The 23,282-nt window shown below is 31.6% G+C and overlaps 1 protein-coding gene and 1 long non-coding RNA gene across 2 annotated transcripts in view; both read right to left on the reverse strand.

The window, feature by feature from the left end:
* Positions 1–22,042, reverse strand: part of LOC141340081 (ephrin type-A receptor 3-like) — a 50,650-nt gene extending 28,608 nt beyond the window's left edge. Inside the window, exons 1-2 of the mRNA XM_073845015.1 lie at positions 21,897–22,042; positions 8,352–8,416 (exon numbers count right to left, since the gene is read on the reverse strand). Coding sequence (XP_073701116.1) covers positions 8,352–8,416; positions 21,897–21,981 — 150 coding nt within the window. The 5' untranslated portion in view covers positions 21,982–22,042. The remainder of the gene's footprint in view (positions 1–8,351; positions 8,417–21,896) is intronic.
* LOC141340532 (uncharacterized) lies at positions 362–2,697 on the reverse strand. The gene is made up of 4 exons (XR_012356586.1): positions 2,627–2,697; positions 1,963–2,028; positions 1,652–1,794; positions 362–757 (listed from the first exon to the last, which is right to left on the reverse strand). It is a non-coding gene; the product is annotated as an uncharacterized lncRNA (long non-coding RNA).
* Positions 22,043–23,282: the final 1,240 nt, after the last annotated feature.

Below are 23,282 nucleotides of genomic sequence, written 5' to 3' on the forward strand. Positions count from 1 at the left end.
AAATGATTAACTACAGTTTTACTGTTAAAATACAGCAATTTTCTGTATATATACTAGCAACGATATATACATTATTTAAAGCTGCTACTGTGAAATTGCAGCAATAGTTTGCAATTTTACAAGTGTACTGGAAATCATTAAATAACGTTTCACTGTAAAAATATTGTACTACTTTAATTTGTATATTCTTTATTTGCAGTATTTATTTTCCAGATTGCTGAATAATAATGACTAGCAATTTAAACAATTTATTAACTGCATAAGCTTTAAACAATATTTAACTGCATAAAGTGTTGTATAGTATGAAACTCAGTGCACCTATTATTTAATAAAAACAAAAATAATAATAATTTGACACATCTTAATCTTGATAAACAGGTCCAATTTTATTTAAAAAATCTCTTATTTATTAACTCTCAAATTTGCATGAAAGAAATGTCATAGAACAGTGTATTCAGTATTATTCTGAATTCCAAAATAAATTGGGCATGAAAATATTTACTTGAAACATATTACGCTGCTAAATATTAAGGTTAACCAATATTTAGCCAAAGTTGAAACCAACATCAAGTTAACCAACATGGTTATAATTAAATGGTTCGAAATACCATAAAGACAGTGATGAATTTTCACAACTTCATGGACAGTCCAACATGGCCAAACAACAAGCCCTCAAGTGAGTCCAAAAAAACTTCTGATCGAAAAAGGAGAACAGTTCAGATCCAGATGCTGTTCCAGCCCAGGATGCAAAGAGTGGCTAAAAAAATATATAAAAGAACAAAAAGGGCAATACATTAGATATTTTACAAAACAATGATACAGTCAGACAAAGACAGAGGGATGACAGATACAGTCAAAGGCAGAGAGAGTGATGATTGTTACAGTTAGATCAGTATGATATTAAACAGTAAAACACTAAAATTGTGAAAAATATTACAATTTTTACAAGTTATTACAAGTTTTATATTTTACTATACTTTCAAATATAATTTATTTCTGAGATGCAAAGCTGAATGTTCAGCATCATTACACCAGTGTTGCATGATCTTTCAGAGATCATTCTCATTTATTATCAATATCCTGATTTATTGTCAATGTTATTGTTAATGTTGTCAGTGTATGTTTTGGAGCCTGTGATACTTTTTCAGGATTCTTTGATGAATAAGTTTCAAAGAACAGCAGTTATTTAAAATATACATTTTATCTAAAAATATAAATCTTTACAATCAATTTCAATGTAACATACTATATATAAGTATAATATATAAGATTCCTGAAAAAAGTATCACAGGTTAATAAAAATATTAAACAGCACAATTGCTTCTAACATTGATAATAAATCAGCATATACAATAATTTCTAAAGGATCACTAAAGGACATTGGAGTAATTAGAAGACTAGTGTATTGATGCTGAAAATTCAGAAATAAATTACATTTTTAAGTATATTAAAATGGATAAAACATTTTAATAATATTTCACAACATTATAGTTTTTTCTGTATTTTTTATCAATTAAATGCAGCCTTTATGAGCAGAAGATACTTATTTCAAAACATAAAACCTACTGATCACAAACTTTTGAACGCTAGTGTAGATAAAGGATAAAATAACATAATAAAAGGAAAAAGATCTTGGTGTATGTGTACTTACATGTCAGTAATTCTGCTGAAAATCCTTCGCATTGCAAAGAAAACTGGTAACTTGGGTTCACTTCTGCTGGTTTCTTCTGTGTTCTGTCGTTTTAGATGGGTCTTTTCCTTTCAACTTCTTTGTTTTTCTCTCAGGATAAATATCTACAAAACAGTCAGGAAGCAGACAATATGTAATTCACATTAGTTTTAGCTTTTGTACATCTGAATTATTCTCCCTAAAAAAACTCTCTCTACTTGAGTTGAGAAACATATTCTATCATATCTACATGTAAAATGCAGGTACTCAGATTGTTAGAATGCAACTATTACCTTTGTATGAACTCCAAAACTCCGTCTGTCTCCTCTTGATAACGTTAGTCCAGAATATGTAATATGCTGCGAACAGGACAGACAGGACAATGGGCTGGATTAAGGCATTCTTCAAATCAAAGTTAGCAAAAAGCATTAACGTTACATTCAAACAATAAGCGAATAAGCAAGTTATCAAAGGTGCTAGTACATCTCACTGCTTACGTTAACCACTTTAACAGCACCGTTCAGAGTTTACGTGACACACATCCTCCGTGAGCGGCTGACCGCGAATCGCGAGCCCTAAATACGCATTTTATTTCGGTGCCCGTGTTAACAGATGGCTGCCTGTGCAAATTTGTTGTACATCATAAAATAATCACGAGAAAGTGTGCTGATCAGCACGACGTCGCCGTGAATCACATCTTTTGCCAATGAAGCTTGTAATTCTTAACGTAGGAACCCAGAGATGTTACGCCTATAGCCGATATAAGGCAGGGGAATGTGTGTGTAATCCTTCCGCGACTGCAGTGCCGAATCCCCGCACAAGTCTCTCTCGTGCTCCGCGGACGGAGGATTCGTTAATCTGCGGTTACCGCGAATGTTTATGACACCTTATATTCTTTAATATTCTAATACAGTTACAAATTATGAAAAATAAAACAGAAATAAGACACTTACTTACCACAGTTATGAATCGTTCTTCTTGCTGCTCCCAAATGTCGACCGTTAAAGATAATCCCGCCTCTTTAGATTTGAAATTTACCAGAATGCATTGCGGTTTACAGCAATATGCTGTATTGGCTGTATTATAAGAAATACAACCCGCTGCTGTAAAATATTGCTGTAATTTTTACAGCAATTCGTTACAGTGCAGATCTTCTGGCTTCGGCTCCAGATTTTTACAGAGCAAAACTAAGATGAGGAACTAGGTTATTAAGGAATGCTGATGAAGTTTGAGTCAAAACAATCTGTGTTGTATTAGTTTTATTGCTTTGAGTTTTCATTAACTCCTTTTTGCACAGATGATTTATTCAGCTGTTATTAATAATCTACTGTTTTGCATTCATCAAATTACAAACAAAATGGAAAAATTAAGAATTTTAACATCTAAATGGGGACATTACATAGACTACAATTTTAAAACTAAAGTATTTGTTTACTTTATTTTATACCAGTTTTACTTTTTTTGGAAGTTTTGTCAGGGTTAGCGCACTTTCGGGTTCAAATTTGTCTAGATAAGTAGGCACACTCACAAACACACAAACATACACAAAAATGATTACTTAGCTATTTAAATGGGGACAATACATAGACGTTTATTGTTTTTTAATGCAGATAGTTATAGATTTTATAAGATAATCATAACCCACATCCTAACTCTATCCCTCACAGAAAAAAATCAGCATTTTTGCATTTTTAGGAAGCTTTATTTATTTTATTTTTGTACGAGTTTTATAAATGAGGACACCCCCAAAAAGTCAGGTTTAGCTCACTTTTGGGTACACATTTGTCTGGATATGTAGGCACACGCACACACACACACACACACACACACACACGCACGCACGCACGCACGCACGCACGCACACACACACACACACACACACACACACACACACACACACACACACACACACACACACACGATTACTTAACTATCTAAATAGGGACAATACATAGACTTCTATTGTTTTGCATACAGATAGTTAGAGATTTCAGAGATAATCATAACCCACATACTAACTCTACCCCTCACAGAAAACTTTGTGCATTTTTACAGTTAAAAAAAGAAGCTTTTTTTACTTTATTTTTGTATGAGTTTTACAAATGAGGACGTCCCCAAAGTGATGGAATTTTTATTTATTTATTTAGTCAGGTTTAGCTCACTTTTGGCTACAAATGTGTCCCCAAAATATGGTTAAGTAGGCACACACACACACACACACACACACACACACACACACACACACACACACACACACACACACACACACACACACACACAAACATGATTACTTAGCAATCTAAATGGGGACAATACATAGACTTTTATTGTTTTTATATACAGATAGAGATTTTATAACCAAACCCACATTCTAACTCTACTCCACACTGAAAACTTTCTGCATTTTTATCATTTTTAAAAAGCTTTGTTTACTTTATTTGTATACAAGTTTTACAAATGATGACGCCGCCAAAAGGTTGGAAATTTTATTTTAATTAATTTATTTGTTTGTTTAGATTTTGTCAGGATTAGCTCACTTTTGAAAACAAATGTATCTCCAAAATATGGTTAAGTAGAAACACACACTATATACATAGTTTTTTTTTATAGTGTGAGAAAAAGTGAAATATTTTGCATATATAAATAACTGATTTATTTTGCTAATGAACTGAAGCCAACAAATTTGGTTTAATATTATCTGAAAAAATATAAACTTAATAAATAAGTATCTATTTCTTTCCACCCACTGTTAGATGTGATTTAAAGTGATATAAATATTTTTTTAAACTTATTTGTGTAGCACTTTTCACAATACATTTAGTTCCAAAACATTTTCACAGTTAACCTGAACAAACTATAACTAAAAATATATGTTGTCATTTTTATTTCACTCTCACACTTTTTTAATATTTTAATTTATAAAATAAAAAAATAACAAAAATAACTACATGATATGATAAATTGTGATATAAATCTAATTATGCCATAATATATAATTTTAGTCATACAAATTAATCCTAAATGAAGACTTTACACTGTATCCACAGATATTACTACATATTTCTACATATTTTATATTTTGAAACTACACTAAAAATGTAAAATATGAACTTCTGGGTAATTTTATTTATCTCAACTATTGGTTAAAATCACAATTTATTGCTGAAAATGAACCCAAAATAGGTTGGAAATTAACATGTATTAATATGTTCAATAAATTAACATTTATTAACAGGTTAAATAAATTTTACATTTTAAATGATAATTTATATAAACATAAGCCACTGGTCAAAAGTATGAAATAATTATGATGTTCATGTTTTAGAAAAGTCTCTTATGCTCATCAAAGCATTTTCATTTACATTTACATTTTGTATTCATTTTAAGCCAGCCACACAGTAATTTTTAAACAACATTTGAGTTGAACATTTAACCCAACTGTTAGGTCAAAACAACTCAGTCACTAGGTTTGGACATACTTCAGCATTTTTTAGACTGTACTTCTGCTACACTAACCAAATCAAATAATTTTAAAACAATGAAAAATATTTGCAGCCCAGAATATTTACATTTCTAGCCTGTTATCCAGTACAACCACCAATCCTCCCAGTGCGACAGCTCAATCCTGTTATTCATTCAAAACTCTTAACTGGAATTAAAAACAAAGCCAATGCCAAGCCAAGGCAGCGTTCGAGAGTCATTTGCACTTCTCGTTCTGTTCCTGAGGTAAAACAGCTTTGAGAAACGAGGCATTCCAAACCCCAAAACTACAACCACCAATCAAGCTCTAATCGGCGTCTCCACAGACGCCACAGCAAAGATGCTTTCCACCAACACAAGGAACAATCGCACAGGGTCCTCGAGAGCAGCGCAACAGATCGGCAGACAGAGTAATCCGACTGCCCTGGGTAATGATTCCCAGGCTGAGGCCTGATGCAATTTGGAGAGGCCGTAATAAACAGCGCTGCGTATTTAAAGAGCTGTCTGCGCAGGGCCGATTTATATTTACTGGCCTTATCTGAGCGGGCGGCCGCACAGGGAGCGTCCGATGGGCTTTAGCTCTTAATTTGCTTTAACCGGGCCGATTTGTGCTTACACTGGCAGAAGGCGGGCGGCCCATCCGTCAGTGTCAGCTGCTGCGGCGGCACATTATTTGAAATCATTTTTGAGGGCATAGCTTTCAGGGCAAAATGCTTATCGCTCCAAACTAGGGAAAAGTCCTGAGTAATTAGAGCTAATTCACCTTGAGAACCTGATCTCCGCTGTAATCGTGACAACGGCTACACGTCGACTTAATAAATCCCGGAGCATTCAGCACATATCTCCGAGGGATTTCCTTTTGCGTTCTAAATCACCTTTATGGCTATATTGTAAAGATTAATGATGCTTTCTCTGTTGAACTTATGAACGTTTAGAAATTAATCTAGCAAATTAGTGCAATTACTCAATTTTCCATAAACGCTCGCTACATTAAAAAGCACTTCATATAAAATGCAAATGACCTTGTTTTTTTTTTTTGCTTCGTGTTTTTCTTTACTTGCCCTTTTCTTCTCCCTTGCTTCTAAGAAAGGAAGGCTTTACATTTTACGGTGCCAACAGTAAAAAAGAACGAGGGGAAACAAGGTTTGGCAGCTATATGGAACAAATTACTGGATTACCTTTAGCAACTGCCAGCAAGTCATTTTAACACATAATAAAGTTTAAAGAACGGTTTGGTCCGAGTAACCCTTGAGACCAATACCTGTACAGCTCCACAAATAAACATGGTTATTATCGGAAGTTGCGACCTTGAGGTTTTGACAACAAAAATGAAGTGCCTTGACTTGTTCTACGTTGACAAGAAAAACATACCTTTGAATTTAGTATTTTCATACTTTATATATGTTGAATTGTCTTAATTTTTATGTTTTATTTTATATATGTGGACCACAAAACCAGTCTTAAGTAGCATGGGTATGTTTGTAGCAATAGTCAATTGTATGGGTTAAAATTATCGATTTTTCTTTTATGCCAAAAATCATTAGGTTATTAAGTAAAGACGTTAAATGAAGATATTTTTGCAAATTTCCTACTTTAAATATGCCAAAACTTAATTTTTGGTTAGTAATATGCATTGCTAGGAACTTCATTTTGACAACTTTAAAGGCGATTTTCTCAGTATTTAGATTTTTTTTGCACCCTCAGATTCCAGATTTTTAAATAGTTGGCCAAATATTGTCAAATCCTATAAAACCAGGCATTAATGAAAAGCTTTTTTCAGCTTTCAGTAAAAAAAAAAAAAAAAAAATGTACCATTTATTTTTTTGTTTGCTTTGAAAGAAGTCTCTTATGCTTACAAATGTTATAATATATGATTTTATATATAAATTGTCAAAATTTTGGAATATTTATGTTTTTTATTATTTATTTTTATGTAATGCTTACTAATGCTATAATATTTGTTGTCTGTGTTATATATATGGTCAACAAAAGTTTGGAATAATTATTTTATTTTATTGTTTTATTTGATTGATTTATTTGTTTGCTTTAAAATAAGTCTCTTATGCATACTAATGTTATAATACTGTATTTGATGTCTGGATTTTTTTCATATATAAATGCTCAAACGTTTGGAATATTTAAGTTTTTATTTATTTATTTATTTTTGAAAGAAGTTTCTTAAGCTTACTAATGTTATAATACATGATGTCTGGATTTTTTTATATATAAATGGTCAAAAGTTTGGAATAATTATTTTATTTTATTTAAATAAATTTTATTTTAAGTTTTTGAAAGAATTCTTATGAAGGAATCTTTTATGCTAACCAAGGCTGCATTTGATCAAAATACAGTAAAAAAAACAAACAAAAAAAACAGTAATATTGTAAAATCATATTTTTACCAAAAATATTTTTTGTACTTTAATATATTTTTAAAATGTAATTCCTGTGATGCAAAGTTGATTTTTCAGCATCATTACATCAGTCTTCAGTTTCACAAGATCCTTCTGAAATCACTTAAATATGCTTTATCAATTATTACTGGTGCTTTACTATTAATAATGGTTCTAATTATCATTAAAAATGTTTTTGTTGCTTAATATCTTTTTGGAAACCGTGTTTAACACTGAAAATATATATAAAAAATACGAAATATGTTTTTTCAGCAGCAAAGCAGCATATTTAAATAATTTCTGAAAAATCATGTGACACTGAAGACTGGAGTAATGATGCTAAAAATTCAGCTTTGCATCACAGGAATAAATTACATTTTAAAATGTATTAAAATAGAAAGCAGTTATTATACATTTTAATAATATTTCAAAATGGTATGTTTTTACTCTATTTTTTAACAAATAAATGCAGCTTTGATGAGCATAAGATACTTTCAAAAACATGATTATTATTTTATACTTTTGACTTTAAAATAAAATTAGAATTTAAAATGTAAAATTTAATTCTAATTTCATCAGTTAAAATCTAATTCATTTTAGTGTATATATCATTTTTGCCAAGTCCCTAAATCACTTTAATCACACTAGTTTCTTCTTCTTTCATGCTAAAAAAAACCTCTTTTGAAACTTAACTCAAAATAATAAATGCCCTCAAAACTACACACACTTTTCTAGCTCCCCAAAAACAGCATGAAATCTCTACTCTCTTCTTTTCCGCTCAGAAATATGGATTAGGTCTGCAGCACTCACCCCATGGGATGGGGATGATATCCAGCCCAGCTCCCCTTGGCTTGCTTTGGAGTCCAACAGGTTAACTGTAGAAAAAGGAGAGAGAAGGAGAGAGAAACAAATAAGCAGTTAGCCCTTTTTAAGATCCGGTTTCACCCCCGCCACACGTCCACCCGGGTCCGGCGTACGGCTCTCAGTGTTCAGCGTCCCGATCAACACAGTATTTACTCAGCTGCACTGCTTTATGCCACAATCCAATTAAACAAACAAAGGAGTCAACGGACTCATCCTTCAAACGAGTAGTTTTCAGTTAGCCGGACGGAGAAAACATACCCTCGTTAACCCGAGCGAGACGGGATCTTTAACGTCCGACCCATCGTGTTTCAGAGTATTATTTCACTGATTTGTATCTCGAACAAGATGAACAAATCACAAATGGTTTCTTTTATCTGACAAGCACCAGCCGAAAGGATTCAATATTTTAGGACGATGTGTTGATAAGGGATTACAGCTAGAACTTGATTGTTTTTTTAAACATTTTTAAACAAAACCCCATTTAAGGTGACGTCGTTACTGTGTAGTTACACAAATAAGTACCGAGTAATATTAAATAACTACAAGTAGGTTAAGATTAAGGTTAAGGTTTGTAATGTGTAACTATGTTACCTTAAAACAAAGTCTTAGCTTCTCACTAACACTGTGTCATAACTTTAAATAAAGTTATAGTTATTTTTGTTATTAATTTAACCTTCTTGTTGTGTTCGGCTCAAACTGACCCGGAAAAAAAAAAAATATTTTTCCCGAAAATACTAGTTAATGTTATCGCATTGGCCTCAAACTTCCTGATTTTGTTCACACAGTGTACTTCTCGTAAGTACTTCACATCATTTTTAAAAAGGTTTTCATTATTTTTTTTTGTGGGATTTATTTCTCCTAGTCACACTTGTAGTGTTCCAGACTTCAAACAATTGCTTATAAATCTCTCATTATGCTATATCATCACTAAATATTGGATTTAATCTTTTGTCAACTAGTTTTCATTTAGGAATGGTTTTGTGTTTCTATTTGCATCTGATTAATCGTATGCCTCATTTATCTGAGAGTAGGTACCTCTTTTTTGAGTGAAAAAAAAAAAAAAAAAATTCTATTTGCATCTGATATTGCATCTGACATATAGCTATATTATCACCAAATATTGGATTCAACCTTACGATTAATCAGATGCAAATAGAAACACAAAACCAGTCCTAAATGAAAGAAAACAAGTTGACAAAAAGATTGAATCCAATATTTGGTGATAATATAGCTTAATGACAGATTTGTAAGCAATTGTTTGGAGTCCGGTCATTTTTGACCGGGAACACCACAAGTGTGACTTTTTGCAATTTTATACAAAATTCAAAGCATTTAAAAGCAAACTTCCTGATTAAACATTAAAGCACACTAGTGTGATAAACAGTGCAAATTTTTAGAATTTGTTGTTTAATATTGTGAAAACAATTCATAAAAAATGATTTTTTTCACTCAAAAAACGAGATACCTACTTTTGGATAAATGAGCTCTACAATAAATCAGATACAAATAGAAACATAAAACCAGTCTTAAATGAAAGAAAACAAGTTGACAAAAAGATTGAATCCAATATTTGTTGATAATATAACATATTGAGAGATTTATAAGCAATTGTTTGGAGTCCGGTCATTTTTGACCGGGAACACCGCAAGTGTGACTTTTTGCAATTTTATACAAAATTAAAAGCAATTAAAAGCAAACTTCCTGATTAAACATTAAAGCACATTAGTGTGGTAAACAGCGCAAATTACTAGAATTTTTTGTTTAATATTGTGAAAATCATTAATAAAAATGATTTTTTTTCACTCAAAAAACGAGGTACCTACTTTCGAATAATTGAGGCCTACGATTAATTCAATGCAAATAGAAACGCAAAACCAGTCCTAAATGAAAGAAAACTAGTTGACAAAAAGACTGAATCCAATATTTGGTGATAATATAGCATAATGACAGATTTATAAGCAATTGTTTGAAGTCCGGTCATTTTTGACTAGAATCACCACAAGAATTACTATTTGCAATTTTGTACAAGATAATGCATTTAAAAACAAACTTCCTGATTAAACATTAAAGCACACTAGTGTGAGAAACAGTGCACATTTTTTTGAAATTTTTGTTTAATATTGTGAAAATTATTCATAATTTTTTTTTTACTCAAAAAATTAGGTACCTACTTTCGGATAAATGAGTCCTACAATTAATCAGATGCAAATAGAAACACAAAACCAGTCCTAAATCAAAGAAAACAAGTTGACAAAAAGACTGAATCCAATATTTGGTGATAATATAGCATAATGACAGATTTATAAGCAATTGTTTGAAGTCCGGTCATTTTTGACTAGAATCACCACAAGAATTACTATTTGCAATTTTGTACAAAATAATGCATTTAAAAACAAACTTCCTGATTAAACATTAAAGCACACTAGTGTGAGAAACAGTGCACATTTTTTTGAATTTTTTGTTTAATATTGTGAAAATTATTCATTTTTTTTTTTTTACTCAAAAAATGAGGTACCTACTTTCGGATAAATGAGTCCTACAATTAATCAGATGCAAATAGAAACACAAAACCAGTCCTAAATCAAAGAAAACAAGTTGACAAAAAGACTGAATCCAATATTTGGTGATAATATAGCATAATGACAGATTTATAAGCAATTGTTTGAAGTCCGGTCATTTTTGACTAGAATCACCACAAGAATTACTATTTGCAATTTTGTACAAAATAATGCATTTAAAAACAAACTTCCTGATTAAACATTAAAGCACACTAGTGTGAGAAACAGTGCACATTTTTTTGAATTTTTTGTTTAATATTGTGAAAATTATTCATTTTTTTTTTTTTACTCAAAAAATGAGGTACCTACTTTCGGATAAATGAGTCCTACAATTAATCAGATGCAAATAGAAACACAAAACCAGTCCTAAATCAAAGAAAACAAGTTGACAAAAAGACTGAACCCAATAATAGGTGATAATATAGCATAACGAGAAATTTATAAGCAATTGTTTGGAGTCCGGTCATTTTTGACCGGGAACATCAAAGGAGTGACAGGAATCTGAACACAACCAGAGGGTTAATTAATAATAAAATATATTTGTTCACCATATTTCCAAAAAGAAAATATTTATAAATAATACAAATCGAAATTAAATATATTTATATTACATATTATTTCTTTCCCATTCATATTTTTCTTATTAATGTTTTTCTATTTCATGCAATAGAAATATTTGAAAATTCTCAGATGTTGTTTTATTTACCTCGTACACTGTTTAATCTGTATCTGCCGTTGTATTCAATATTTATTTCTGTTTGTGTAGACATTTTCGTTTTTATTAAACACAATATCAAACCCCTGTCCAATCCAATCAGTTTAAATTAAGGAAACAACAACAACAAAAATGAAAACTAAAACAATGGGAGACGGCAGCAAGGAAATATTGCTGCATTATTAAAAATGGCTGGCTGGCTGCATGGCGTGCTAGAGCGGAGAAGGTCGTGACAAGCTCTTGACATCTCAGTGTCTCCTGCTCTCATAACAACGCCTCCTGTTTGATTGAGCAAGGCTTCTACGGGCACAAAGGGAGAGAACAAAAGCCTCCGTCGACGTACAGTAAACGCATAATCCCAGCTGACATGTGGGCCACTCAGCATGGCGTCTACGGCCCCTGCTAATAGCTGTGTCACTCATTCTGCCTTCAGCGATGGCCAGAAAACATCCAGCCCAACTACAAATGGACATATGGGACATGGGTGACATAAAGCTTTTCTTTTTTAATAGTACCTAGAAACACTTACTTTAATGCCAGCGTTTATTTTCTTATCACAAAGTGTGACATGATGTCCAAGTATGAGCCATCTTCTAAATGTAAGAAATTTGTTTCTACTACCAGTCAGAAATTTCGACATGCTTACTCATTCTTTGATGTTTATTATTGTTTTTCATATTTTAGAACAACAGTGAAGTCATTAAAATTATAAAATAACACAACAAAAGTGTTAACCACCTTTTTGTTTTTGTTCCAACCAGATTCTCTATTTATTTTATTAATAATAATAATGATTATTATACAATTTGTAATTTAGTCATTATTTTTTTTTTTAGAGAAACTACAATTATTTAAATGATTGATTATTCAATATATTATATAAATTAATGACATGAAATGAAAAAATGTTTTTGTAAAGACAATTATACACTCAATACAATTACTTATACAATTTTTATTATTTTTAATTAGTCATTTTCGATGTAAATTAAATTAAATTAAATTAAATGTTTAGTTTTTTTTAGAGAAACTAATAATGTATATAATTTATTATTCAATTTATATATATATATATATATATATATATATATATATATATATAAAGTAATATATTAATGAAATGAAATGAAAGGAAAAGAAAAGTGTTGTTTTGGAAAGACATTATACACAATTTTTACATAATACATAATACAACAATTTGTATTATTATTAATTAGTAATTGTTTTATTAAATTAAATTAAAAAAATATAGAAACTAGAATAATGTATATGACTGATTCAATATATCATATAAATAATATAAATTAATTTAAAATTAATTATGAAATGGAATGAAACATTTTGTTTTGTAAATGAGTTAATGTTGTTATGTAAATTAAATTAAATTAGAATTTTTGTTTTTTAGAGACTGATTATTCCATTTATAATACAAATTAATTAAAACGAAAAATAAAATGAAATGCAAAAATGTTATTGTTTAAATTAATGTAAATTAAATTAAATTACAATTTCAGTTTTTAGAGAAACTAGAATAATTTATGACTGATTGCTTAATTTATAAAATAAATGAATGCAGTTAAATGAAATATGAAATTAAACAAAAAAAGTTAATTAAATTAAATACAATTTTTTTTTAGAGAAACTAGAATGTTGTTTTGTAAAGACATTCATACACAGGGGCAATTTTTATTATTATTAATCAGTACATTTATTTAAATTGAATTAAATTAAATTAAATTATTTTTTTTTTGAAAACTAGAATAATTTATATGATTGATTCAATTTACGATGATTCAGTTTATATATATATATATATATATATATATATATATATATATATATATATAAATTGAATCATCGTATATTTCATTTCATTTCATTTCATTAATATATTATTTATATTATTTTCTAAAATAAAAATAATAATAATAAAATAAAATAAATTGAATAATAAATTATATACATTATTATTAATTTAATTTAATTTAATTTAATTTTCAGTTTTTTTTGTAGAGAAACTAGAATAATTTATATGATTGGTTATTTTACTTATAATATAAATTAATGAAATTAAATGAAAAATGTTTTTTAAAGACATTCCTACACTAGGGAAAATTTTTACTATTAATAATTAGTAAATATATTTATGGAAATTAAATTAAATTCATGTTCAGTATTATAAAGAAATGTAAAAACGGGGACAATTTGTATTTGCCTGTTTATCTATCGAACACATTTCAAGCATTTAAAAAAAAAAAAAATTAAGATTATGAGAAGCATAAACTCAGTCAAGTTCATCCATAATTTTGACTTCTAGTCTATATATCAGTGACTCTGAGGGGAGTCTGTTACAGACCCCATTATCAAATTCCAGCAGAAAACAGCAGCGCACCTGAGCGCTAGCCAAACAGCTGGCTGTTCCCATACTGTAGATGATCCCTATTAACTATAATAAAGCTATCTGCTTATGTCAGATAATGGCAGCTCACATCCAGCTCCGTTGGTTCCAATTTAAATTTCTCAATGAGCCGAGCCCGCATCTCAAATTGAGCCGACGGGGGAAATTTGAGACCATAAAATTAGAAAGCTACATGGGTGAGGCCAATTCAGCAGCTGTAAGAGACGGAAATCACAGTCAACGTCATCCCCGCCCTCTCCACCCAAAAGTGTAGCATCAAGCGCGAAACAAAGAGCTGATTATGAACAGCTGATCCAACGGCCATCTCAGCCATCCAACCACACCAGACCAAATAGGTAAATCAATACAGGAGCGAGACAATCATCTAGGATTCCAACCACAGGCCGCCAAGGGCTTTCCGTCTCTCTAATGTATCATCTCTGCACTACTAGCTATTGTTTTCCTTTCCTCAGCACATGGCACATTGATCGCACACATTAACAGTGGAGAAAAAGAGACAATGCTAATGTTTCATTCACAAACTATATAAGAACAGCTCAGTGTGAAATGTAATGGTTACGTCACTAATGACGAATTACATATTTAGGGGAATCAGCTTTTAGTAACTGTAATATCAGTTACTTTTGTCTTTACAACTCACAAATCTATGGTATAATAAACATGAATAAAATATGTGCCAACAGTAATAGTATCACACATATATTTACACTGAAAATATAATATTGAATTTAATCAAATGTATCATAATTTGTCCTTTATTTTGTATTAAGAGTAACTGACATTAAATACTGTAAATAAATATATGCATTTAAGTTCAAAAGCAGCATAATTTCACTTATATTTTATGTAACTGACTTCAAATATTTTAAGTATAGACATGAATTTTAAATACAAAAGCATTATATTTTCACTTTTTATATCAAATTATGTGAAACAGAATTTAAACGGATATCTACCCTTACAGGATTTAACATCAGTTTTCATAATATGATACAAAAAGGTGAAATTATGTTAGTTACTGTCATAGTTTCACTTTTATATTGTATTATGAGTGACTGTACTGTAAGTAAAGATATGCATTTAAATTCAAAGGCGTCATAATTTCACTTTTAATATCATATATGTGATTGACTTAAAATGTTATAAGTATAGATATGCTTTTTAAATTCTAAGGCATTATATTTTCACTTTTGTATCTTGTTATGGGTGACAGAATTTAAACAGATATCTATATTTACTGTATTTAATGTACATTTCCCAAATATAAGACAAATGTGAAATTATGTTGGTAACTATCATAATTTCAGTTTTATATCAAGTGTGAGTAATTGACCTTAAATACTATACATATAGATATGTATTTAAATTCAAATGTATCAAAATTTCACTTTTAACTGATAATTAAATACTATAAGTATAAATATGCAATTAAATTTAAACGCATTATAATTTTACTTTTATATTGTATTATGAGTAATTAACATAAAATACTGTAAGTATATATATTAAATTCATTAAACTGTATCATAATTTCACTTTTATATTGTATTATGGGTAACTGACATAAGTAAATATGTGCATTTAAATTCAAAGGCATCATATTTTCAATTTTATATCATATTATGTGTAACAGAATTTAAATGGATATCTATACTTATGGTATTTAATATAATTCTACATAATATCATAAAAAAGATGAAGTTATGTTTTTTTTAATGGAAATGTATCATAATTTCACTTTTATATTGTATTATGGGTAACTGACATTAAATACTGTAAGTAGAGATATAATTCAAAAGCATTATATAATAACAGGCTTTTATATAACATAATATAAACACATATAATATTTATATAATTTAAAATGCATCTCTATACTTACAGTATTTAATGCTGAAGGCATCATAATTTCACTTCACTTTGTATTATATTATTAGACTTTAAAAACTATAAGGATAGATATGCATTTAAATTCAAAGGCATTATTTTTTCACTTTTATATCGTATTATGGGTAACAGAATTTAAACGGATATCTATACTTAAAGTATTTAATGTCAGTTATCCATAGTATGATAAAAAAGTGAAATTATGATGCCTTTGAATTTAAATTCATATTTATACATATGGTATTTAATACTAAAAGCATCATAATTTCACTTTTATATCATATTATATGTAACTGACTTTAAAAGTATAGATATGCATTTCAATAAATAAAAAAATCCAATAGTGGAATTTATTATAGCAACATTTTATGCTATTAAAAACATAAACAAAACAACAACAACAACAACAACAAAACAAGCAGCTTTTATGACCTTGTATTTACATACTACACTGAATATGACTGAATAACACTTTTTAAAATTAATTAATCACAATGCAGGACCATTTAAAATCTTATATAAAAAAAAGTATATTCCTACATGTTTCTATTTAAAATTGTCTTAAAAGAAAAGTAGATGTTCTGTGGCAACAACCCACATGCTGAATAAGTTTCATCCCTCCAACATTTTGTTTGTTAAGAAACTTAGTGTGTCACAAATTGCCCTTTTATAACAGCCTTGTCACATAATTCTTAAGATCTCACTGTTTAAAGCAAAAAGGATACAGCACTCGCAGAAAATAGCCACTAACCTTAAACTCAGCCATGACCACGGCTGTCGATTACGATCTGAATAAGATTTGCATGGGTCTAAGAGAACCATATGGCCCGTGAATGGCACGCTGCCTTCTCCTCTCAGCGTCCTCTTCACCTCTCAGGTAGTTAATTAAATCTGTTATTGAATTAAGATGAGAGTCAGGTGTCTGAGCACCTCAGAACCGCCGGGTCCTCGGAGAGCAGCGAAGCTGATGCCTGGCTTTATTAAAATCTGACTGTGGGTGTATAAGACACATGGCGGATTATTTTCAAAGGATTTTCGAGTGAGAACAAGAGGCCGCGATATGTGTGTCCAAAATATCCACTGCTGATCCCTTTTCTCACCCACACTGGATCCTCCCCTGCAGCTGGCCTACCTTCACCAAGGGTCGCCACCAACCCCAAAACCCTTCTGAGAGGTCAATACTTGTAAAGATGTTATCAGAGTGATTTATGGCTTCCGTACGAGTCAAACTACATTTTGGGTTTTAGATTAAAAAGCTGTCCAACTCAAATATCCAACAAAACAATAGCAAATTGCAAGTCTTCCAGCCTGATCGAAGCTTCCGCCCATACGATGGCAATGAAGTATTAACCTCTATGCCATGAATAATTCAGTCGAGTCTCAGGGTGTCTGCCTCAGCCCCTCCGAATGCTTACAGCTTTTCTGTCCACCATCTCCGTCCAAAATCCACCCAGCAACACAACAATGCATGTCAGTTATATTGATGATACTGTATGCATTTGTATGCGTAAGCAAATTTCCAAACATCTAAAAAAGTAACATCACTTGCAAAAAAAAAAAAAAAAAAAAAACATTATCCGTCCCGTCTGGAAACTAGTGCACCATGACATCAGACTACACCATGTCGTGCTGCCATCACGTAGTCTCAGCGAGGGGAGCGTTGTGGCTTGCATACTGCGCCATCTTGGCCACAAGTTAGAAAATGGAAACCTTCCATAGTTGTATTCGTTTACATCTATATTTATGTGTTTGGCAGATACTCTATTCTCGAAGTGATCGGCTTTGTGAAGATTTCCTGAAATATTTTTGCGAGACTTTTGTTGTTTCAGTTGAAATCAGCGTGTAAGGATGTGGTCAACTGTTAGCTGCGATCCCACACACTCGGAAAACTGTCTGACTTGAGCATACGGATGATGGGATAGACACCAGACTGCTCCTAAAAGTTTGTCCACCACAAACGTGACACACACAGGCCAAGCTAAATGGCAGAAAAATTAATTTGCTTCTTTAAACAGAAGTATGTTTCACTAGGCAGTGTGCCCAGATCTAAAAAAGATTATATCAATTCCCTGTTTTTTTTTTTTTTTTTTCCTTTCTGCCATGTGTTGATTATTAAAAACATAAAATATTTTAGTAGAAAAGTGCCACTACTTATTAAATTAGCTTTAAAACAGTCAAGTTTAATGTGCATATTTTAAGTTTAAAAACAAATGTGACCCTGGACCACAAAACCAGTCATAAGGGTCAATTTACTAAAATTGAGATTTGTACATCATCTGAAAGCTGAATAAATAAGCTTTCAATTGATGTGTGTTGTTAGGATAAGGACAATATTTGGACGAGATACAACTATTTGAAAATCTAGAATCTGAGGGTGGAAATAAAATCCGAAATACTGAGAAAATCCCCTTCATAGTTGTCCAAATGAAGTTCTTAGCAATGCATATTACTAATCAAAAATTACGTTTTGATATATTTACGGTAGGAAATTGACTAAATATCTTCATGGACATAAGCTTTACTTAATATCCTAATGATTTTTGGCATAAAAGAAAAAATGATCACTTTGACCAATTGAATGTATTTTACAAATATACCCGTGCTACTTAAGACTGGTTTTGTAGTCCAGCGTCACAAATGCTACAGTATTTACTGTTAACAATCTCAACAGAACATAACTGGTATTTGAAAAATGAGAGGAATAATAAATTAGCTGAGAGAGAGAAAAATAACACTTTGTTGTGAAAAAAAAGTGTAAGTAGGCCCAAGTTACTTTGTTGTTTTCAAACACAGCCTATTGAAAAAATGCAGTAAAAATAGTCAAGAATATATTTTTAGATTTACTCTGCTGCTTAGATATTCTGAAAATACCTCACTAAATTAGCTACAGAGGTCAACCGGTCAGTCAATATTTATTTATGTATCAATTCTTGTTATTATTATTATTAATATTATACGTGGTTGTTGTTTAATAGATGTTGTAACCTAACCTAAAGTTTGCATAACTTGTATTGTCCCCCAACTTTCTAATCGTTTAAACAATGCCGTCAGCTGTATCTTTAAAATGTATTTTGTTGCTTAATTTTGCTCAGTTAAATTAAAATGACATAGTAACGTGTTTTCAACCTTAGATATATTTTATCCTCTATATTTAAAGAGGCATATGCTAATAACACACACGGTGACCGACACTAATGAGGTCGCAATGAGGTGCGCTCTACAAAGATTTAGCCTAGGTATTAAAATACATTACAGGCAATTAAAAACTTACTTTAAAGTTTTGATTAGTATTATTTATTTTTAACGACCTGGTGTTAAGGGTTAAAGTGCACGGCCCGAGTAATAAATCGGCCCATTTGAGCCCGAGGAGAAGAAAGCGTCTAATCTGAAAAGTCAATGGTGTCAGGTCAAACAACAGTTCTATGGGATTTGTTTACCAAGGAACGTTATGTGATTCAATATTTTTCAAATGAAATAAATAAATAGCCTACAAAAAAATAAAGATAAATAGCTACGTTTCAAACTCCAGTAGAGTCTCGCTTCGCATAATAAATAACTTTTCAATCACATTATTGCCTCTGACAGGATTTATGAGTCTCATAACATTTTTGTTCTGAATTAATGCTCGTTGTGTACATGTATTATTCTAAGAAAGGGGATTAATATGAACATGAAATGTATATCTGAACATCTACTCTTTTAAAAAACAAACCATTTTTCAATCGAGGCAGACTGCGTCAATAAATGAATTTCGGGAGTCAACCCGCGAATACCTAAGGGTCATAGAACTGGCCTTTGACTCATAAAACGTTCAATATTAGTTAGCTAATAATAAAAAAAACCTAGTATTTTATTCATTCAGATCATATTAGGACATTTTAAAAACCACACTTGAGCTGATTAGCCGACTGCAAGCTGTAAAAAAGCACTTTGCTCCAAATTATATCAATAGCTGCGGCTCTATACTGACACTCTCTGGTGAAAAAAACACGTCCCATTACATACTTTTTCAGCAAAAGGTAATTCACAGCCCATAAATCACAATATGAGAGAAAAGCCGCTCTGCTCCACAGAACAGACAGCTAAAATATCATGAAACATCAGATCGCCCACCTTTGAGTTGACAGCATATGAACACATCCTATCTTTCTACAAAGATCATTCTACACTCTGATACAAAAATACCAATTCCAAACCCAATAATAGCAAACTGGCCTAAATATTTCTTTCATCTCGAACACAAAGTCACACCACTAAACGAATCTTTCCATCTTTTGTATAGCTACTGAAAAAGATCAACGAATATGTCTCTCTGTCTTTTTAGACAGATTCTAATTAGGCCAACCCTCGTCAAGAGCTCCTGAAGTTTTGAAAATGCTAATAAACAGGCCTATATATCGAATATGTGACGGAAACTTTTGTAATTAGCCTAGTATAGAGGAGATTTACACAAAGATTTAAAGTCTCACGTCTCATTCGTCCTCCTCCGAGCGAATACAGAAAAAAAAACTTTACAGCTCTGAACGGGACAAACAATGTTAATCACTTTAAACTCTATACAGATGTATTCAAACGAAGTAAACATGCATTTAAATCAATCAATAAAAAAAAGAGACACAAATAACATTTCGTTATTTAGGCCTATCTACATTTTGATCCCGCCGCTTCTTTATTCACAAAGGACGTTTAGATGTCAAAATACAAATAGGCTACAGTGTCCTAGAAATAACAACTGTTTTGTAACTAACTTTGTTAGGCTTAGGATTTTAAGTTACTTGCTTTACACAATGTTTTGGTTTCGTACTTTCACTTAATCACTTTATTTCGAAACTCAGTTTCTAGGCCTTGTACAGTAATTACACAGATTATCCAAAAGGCCATATATTATTGACAATTAAAAATAAGATGTCAACACATGTGCCTAAATGTTTAAGTTAATAACTAATTGCGTGATTAGCACAATAGAGATAATTGAGATAACTAGACCAACGTCGGCAACAAAAAACTCTAATGTGTTATTTTTCGGTAGGCTATAAAAACCACCCGCAACTGTAAGCTTATAATGGCAAGATAAACACTTCAAAATATGCTTTAAGTTAACATCAAGGTGAATTGCTTTAAGTAAATAAATAAATAAATAAATAAGATAATGAATAAGTGTCAAACACCCGATTGCCTAAGGTAGCCTAAATATTTGCATTTGAAGTAAAGTATATCCAATAACTTTCACGTAGGCTATTTCACGTATTACAACAAAAGCGCAGTGTAACTGAATAAACTCTGTGCAAACTTACAACGCATGTAAATATGTCTCATAGCTAGACTCTATACACAATCCTTAATGCAAGCAATTTCGTAATTACGAAGAAATTACAAATACATCAAATGCACAATAGCGTTTTTTAATATTATGCGGTATGCTCAGTTGATTTTCGGACTGGATTTCGCGCTCAGCCGTTGCGCGTTCGTGCTCTCCCAAACCAATCGATCATTTCAAAACAAGCTTTTATCATGTAGCTCAAGTGACCCTAACAAACAATAATAAACAGTACTAAAAGTTGAATGTGCAGCGACATCTTTGCATCTATTTCTCAATGCGCACCGCGCAGAACTGCGATATTATTGATTCGCAGAATAAATCGGTTCGTTTGGAGCAGCAGCTCTGATAGAAAGTGAACGAGCGGGCGTTTAACCAATATGATCGAATTCGCCGCGGCTTATTGAATGAGCTTCGGAGGTAAAGCAGGTAACCATTCACTTCGATTTCATGTTTCCTGTCAAAGCTGAGCAGAATAAAAAAAAAACCCTGTCTGGTCCAGCGCAAGTCAATAAAGACAGAGTCTATCATACGCTACAGTAGCTATAAGCAGAGATGAGGTATAATATGTTTCGCACTCCAGACGTTATCTTACCTTCATTGGAGGGATGAATAATGAATTCTGCGCTGGAAATAAACGTGAAGAGAAAAAGGAAAAGTATTAAGGTTTTGCAATCCATGATAGCAGTTGAAGGGGCAAAGCAAGGTACATAACTCCATGAAGCATGCCACTCATGTGAGGGCTTCTGTTCCGACACAAGTTACCATTCTCGGCTCAGAGGCTGATGTCAAGTTTGACACCGGAGACGAGGAGGAGTCTCTCTCTCTCTCCCTCTCTCTCTCCCTCTCTCTCTCTCTCCCTCTCCTCAGTTCTCACCGGGAGCTTCCCTTTTTCGCTGGGTCCTACACACCAGACAGCGCCGTTTATTAGACCGGCAGGTTCAACAGAGGTCATGTCATCTCTCGGAAATCGAAGGCATGCAAGACAAAAACACGAGGTAGCTCATCAAATTCAAGTTACCATATGTCACACAGTGAAATTTATGCACTTCCTTCGTCTAAAAAACAGTACTAAGCTCTACGCGGTTGTAACATCAAGAAAGCCTGAGCTACAACACATGGCTTTGTTTGGGCAAGTAAATATTATGGTCAAACTTACAGTGTTCAGCGTATACAAACTTAATAATACAAATAACATATATCGAAGCTATTTTATTGAGCTAATTGTAAATACACTTTGTATTACGCAGTAAAACAAAACAAAAACTACACAGTACTGAAAATGCAAGTTTATTTGCGGTGTAGGCCTATCTTACGTTGTTAGTCACAATGTTACAACATAAAAACAAAACACAAAGTGTATTATCAAAAAAGAAGGAAAGAAAGAAAACGAAACTCTGAAAATTAATATTATGGCACAGATATGTGCTTAAGTTGTACCACAACACTACAGAACTAATATGTAACTTGACAATAATGTAAAATATAATTTGTTGAATTCCTAGATTCTTTTATTTTCTCGTTTAATTCACTGTCATCAGAATGAAGTCTCTCAGACACTGACTGAATTAATATAATTTTTTATTCGCTCTAACACTATGCAGGCTGCGTGCTGTCATATTAGGCCTTTAAAACCAGTATAAGCAGCTGTTGGGTGGAGAGGCGGCCTGTAGGGGCTGATCGAGCCTGGGACAGACAACATTCATAAACCGACTGGAACAACTTTCAAGAGACACTTAGAAAGGAAGTAAACATCACTTGAGCTACAATATAAAAACACTCACAGGAGATGAATAAAGCGGATTGGGGGGATTTTTCATTTATTGAACCTGCAAAATAGAGCCATAATCGTTGCAATATGTTTCTTAACATTAGAGGTCAATACATTCTTTAAAAAGAAAAAGTTGATAACACTTGTTTATAAGGTCAAAATCTCACTATTAATTAGTCGCTTATTAGCATGCATATTACTAACATATTG

Source organism: Garra rufa, chromosome 8 (assembly GCF_049309525.1).
Source record: "Garra rufa chromosome 8, GarRuf1.0, whole genome shotgun sequence".
In the NCBI taxonomy this organism is placed as follows: domain Eukaryota; kingdom Metazoa; phylum Chordata; class Actinopteri; order Cypriniformes; family Cyprinidae; genus Garra; species Garra rufa.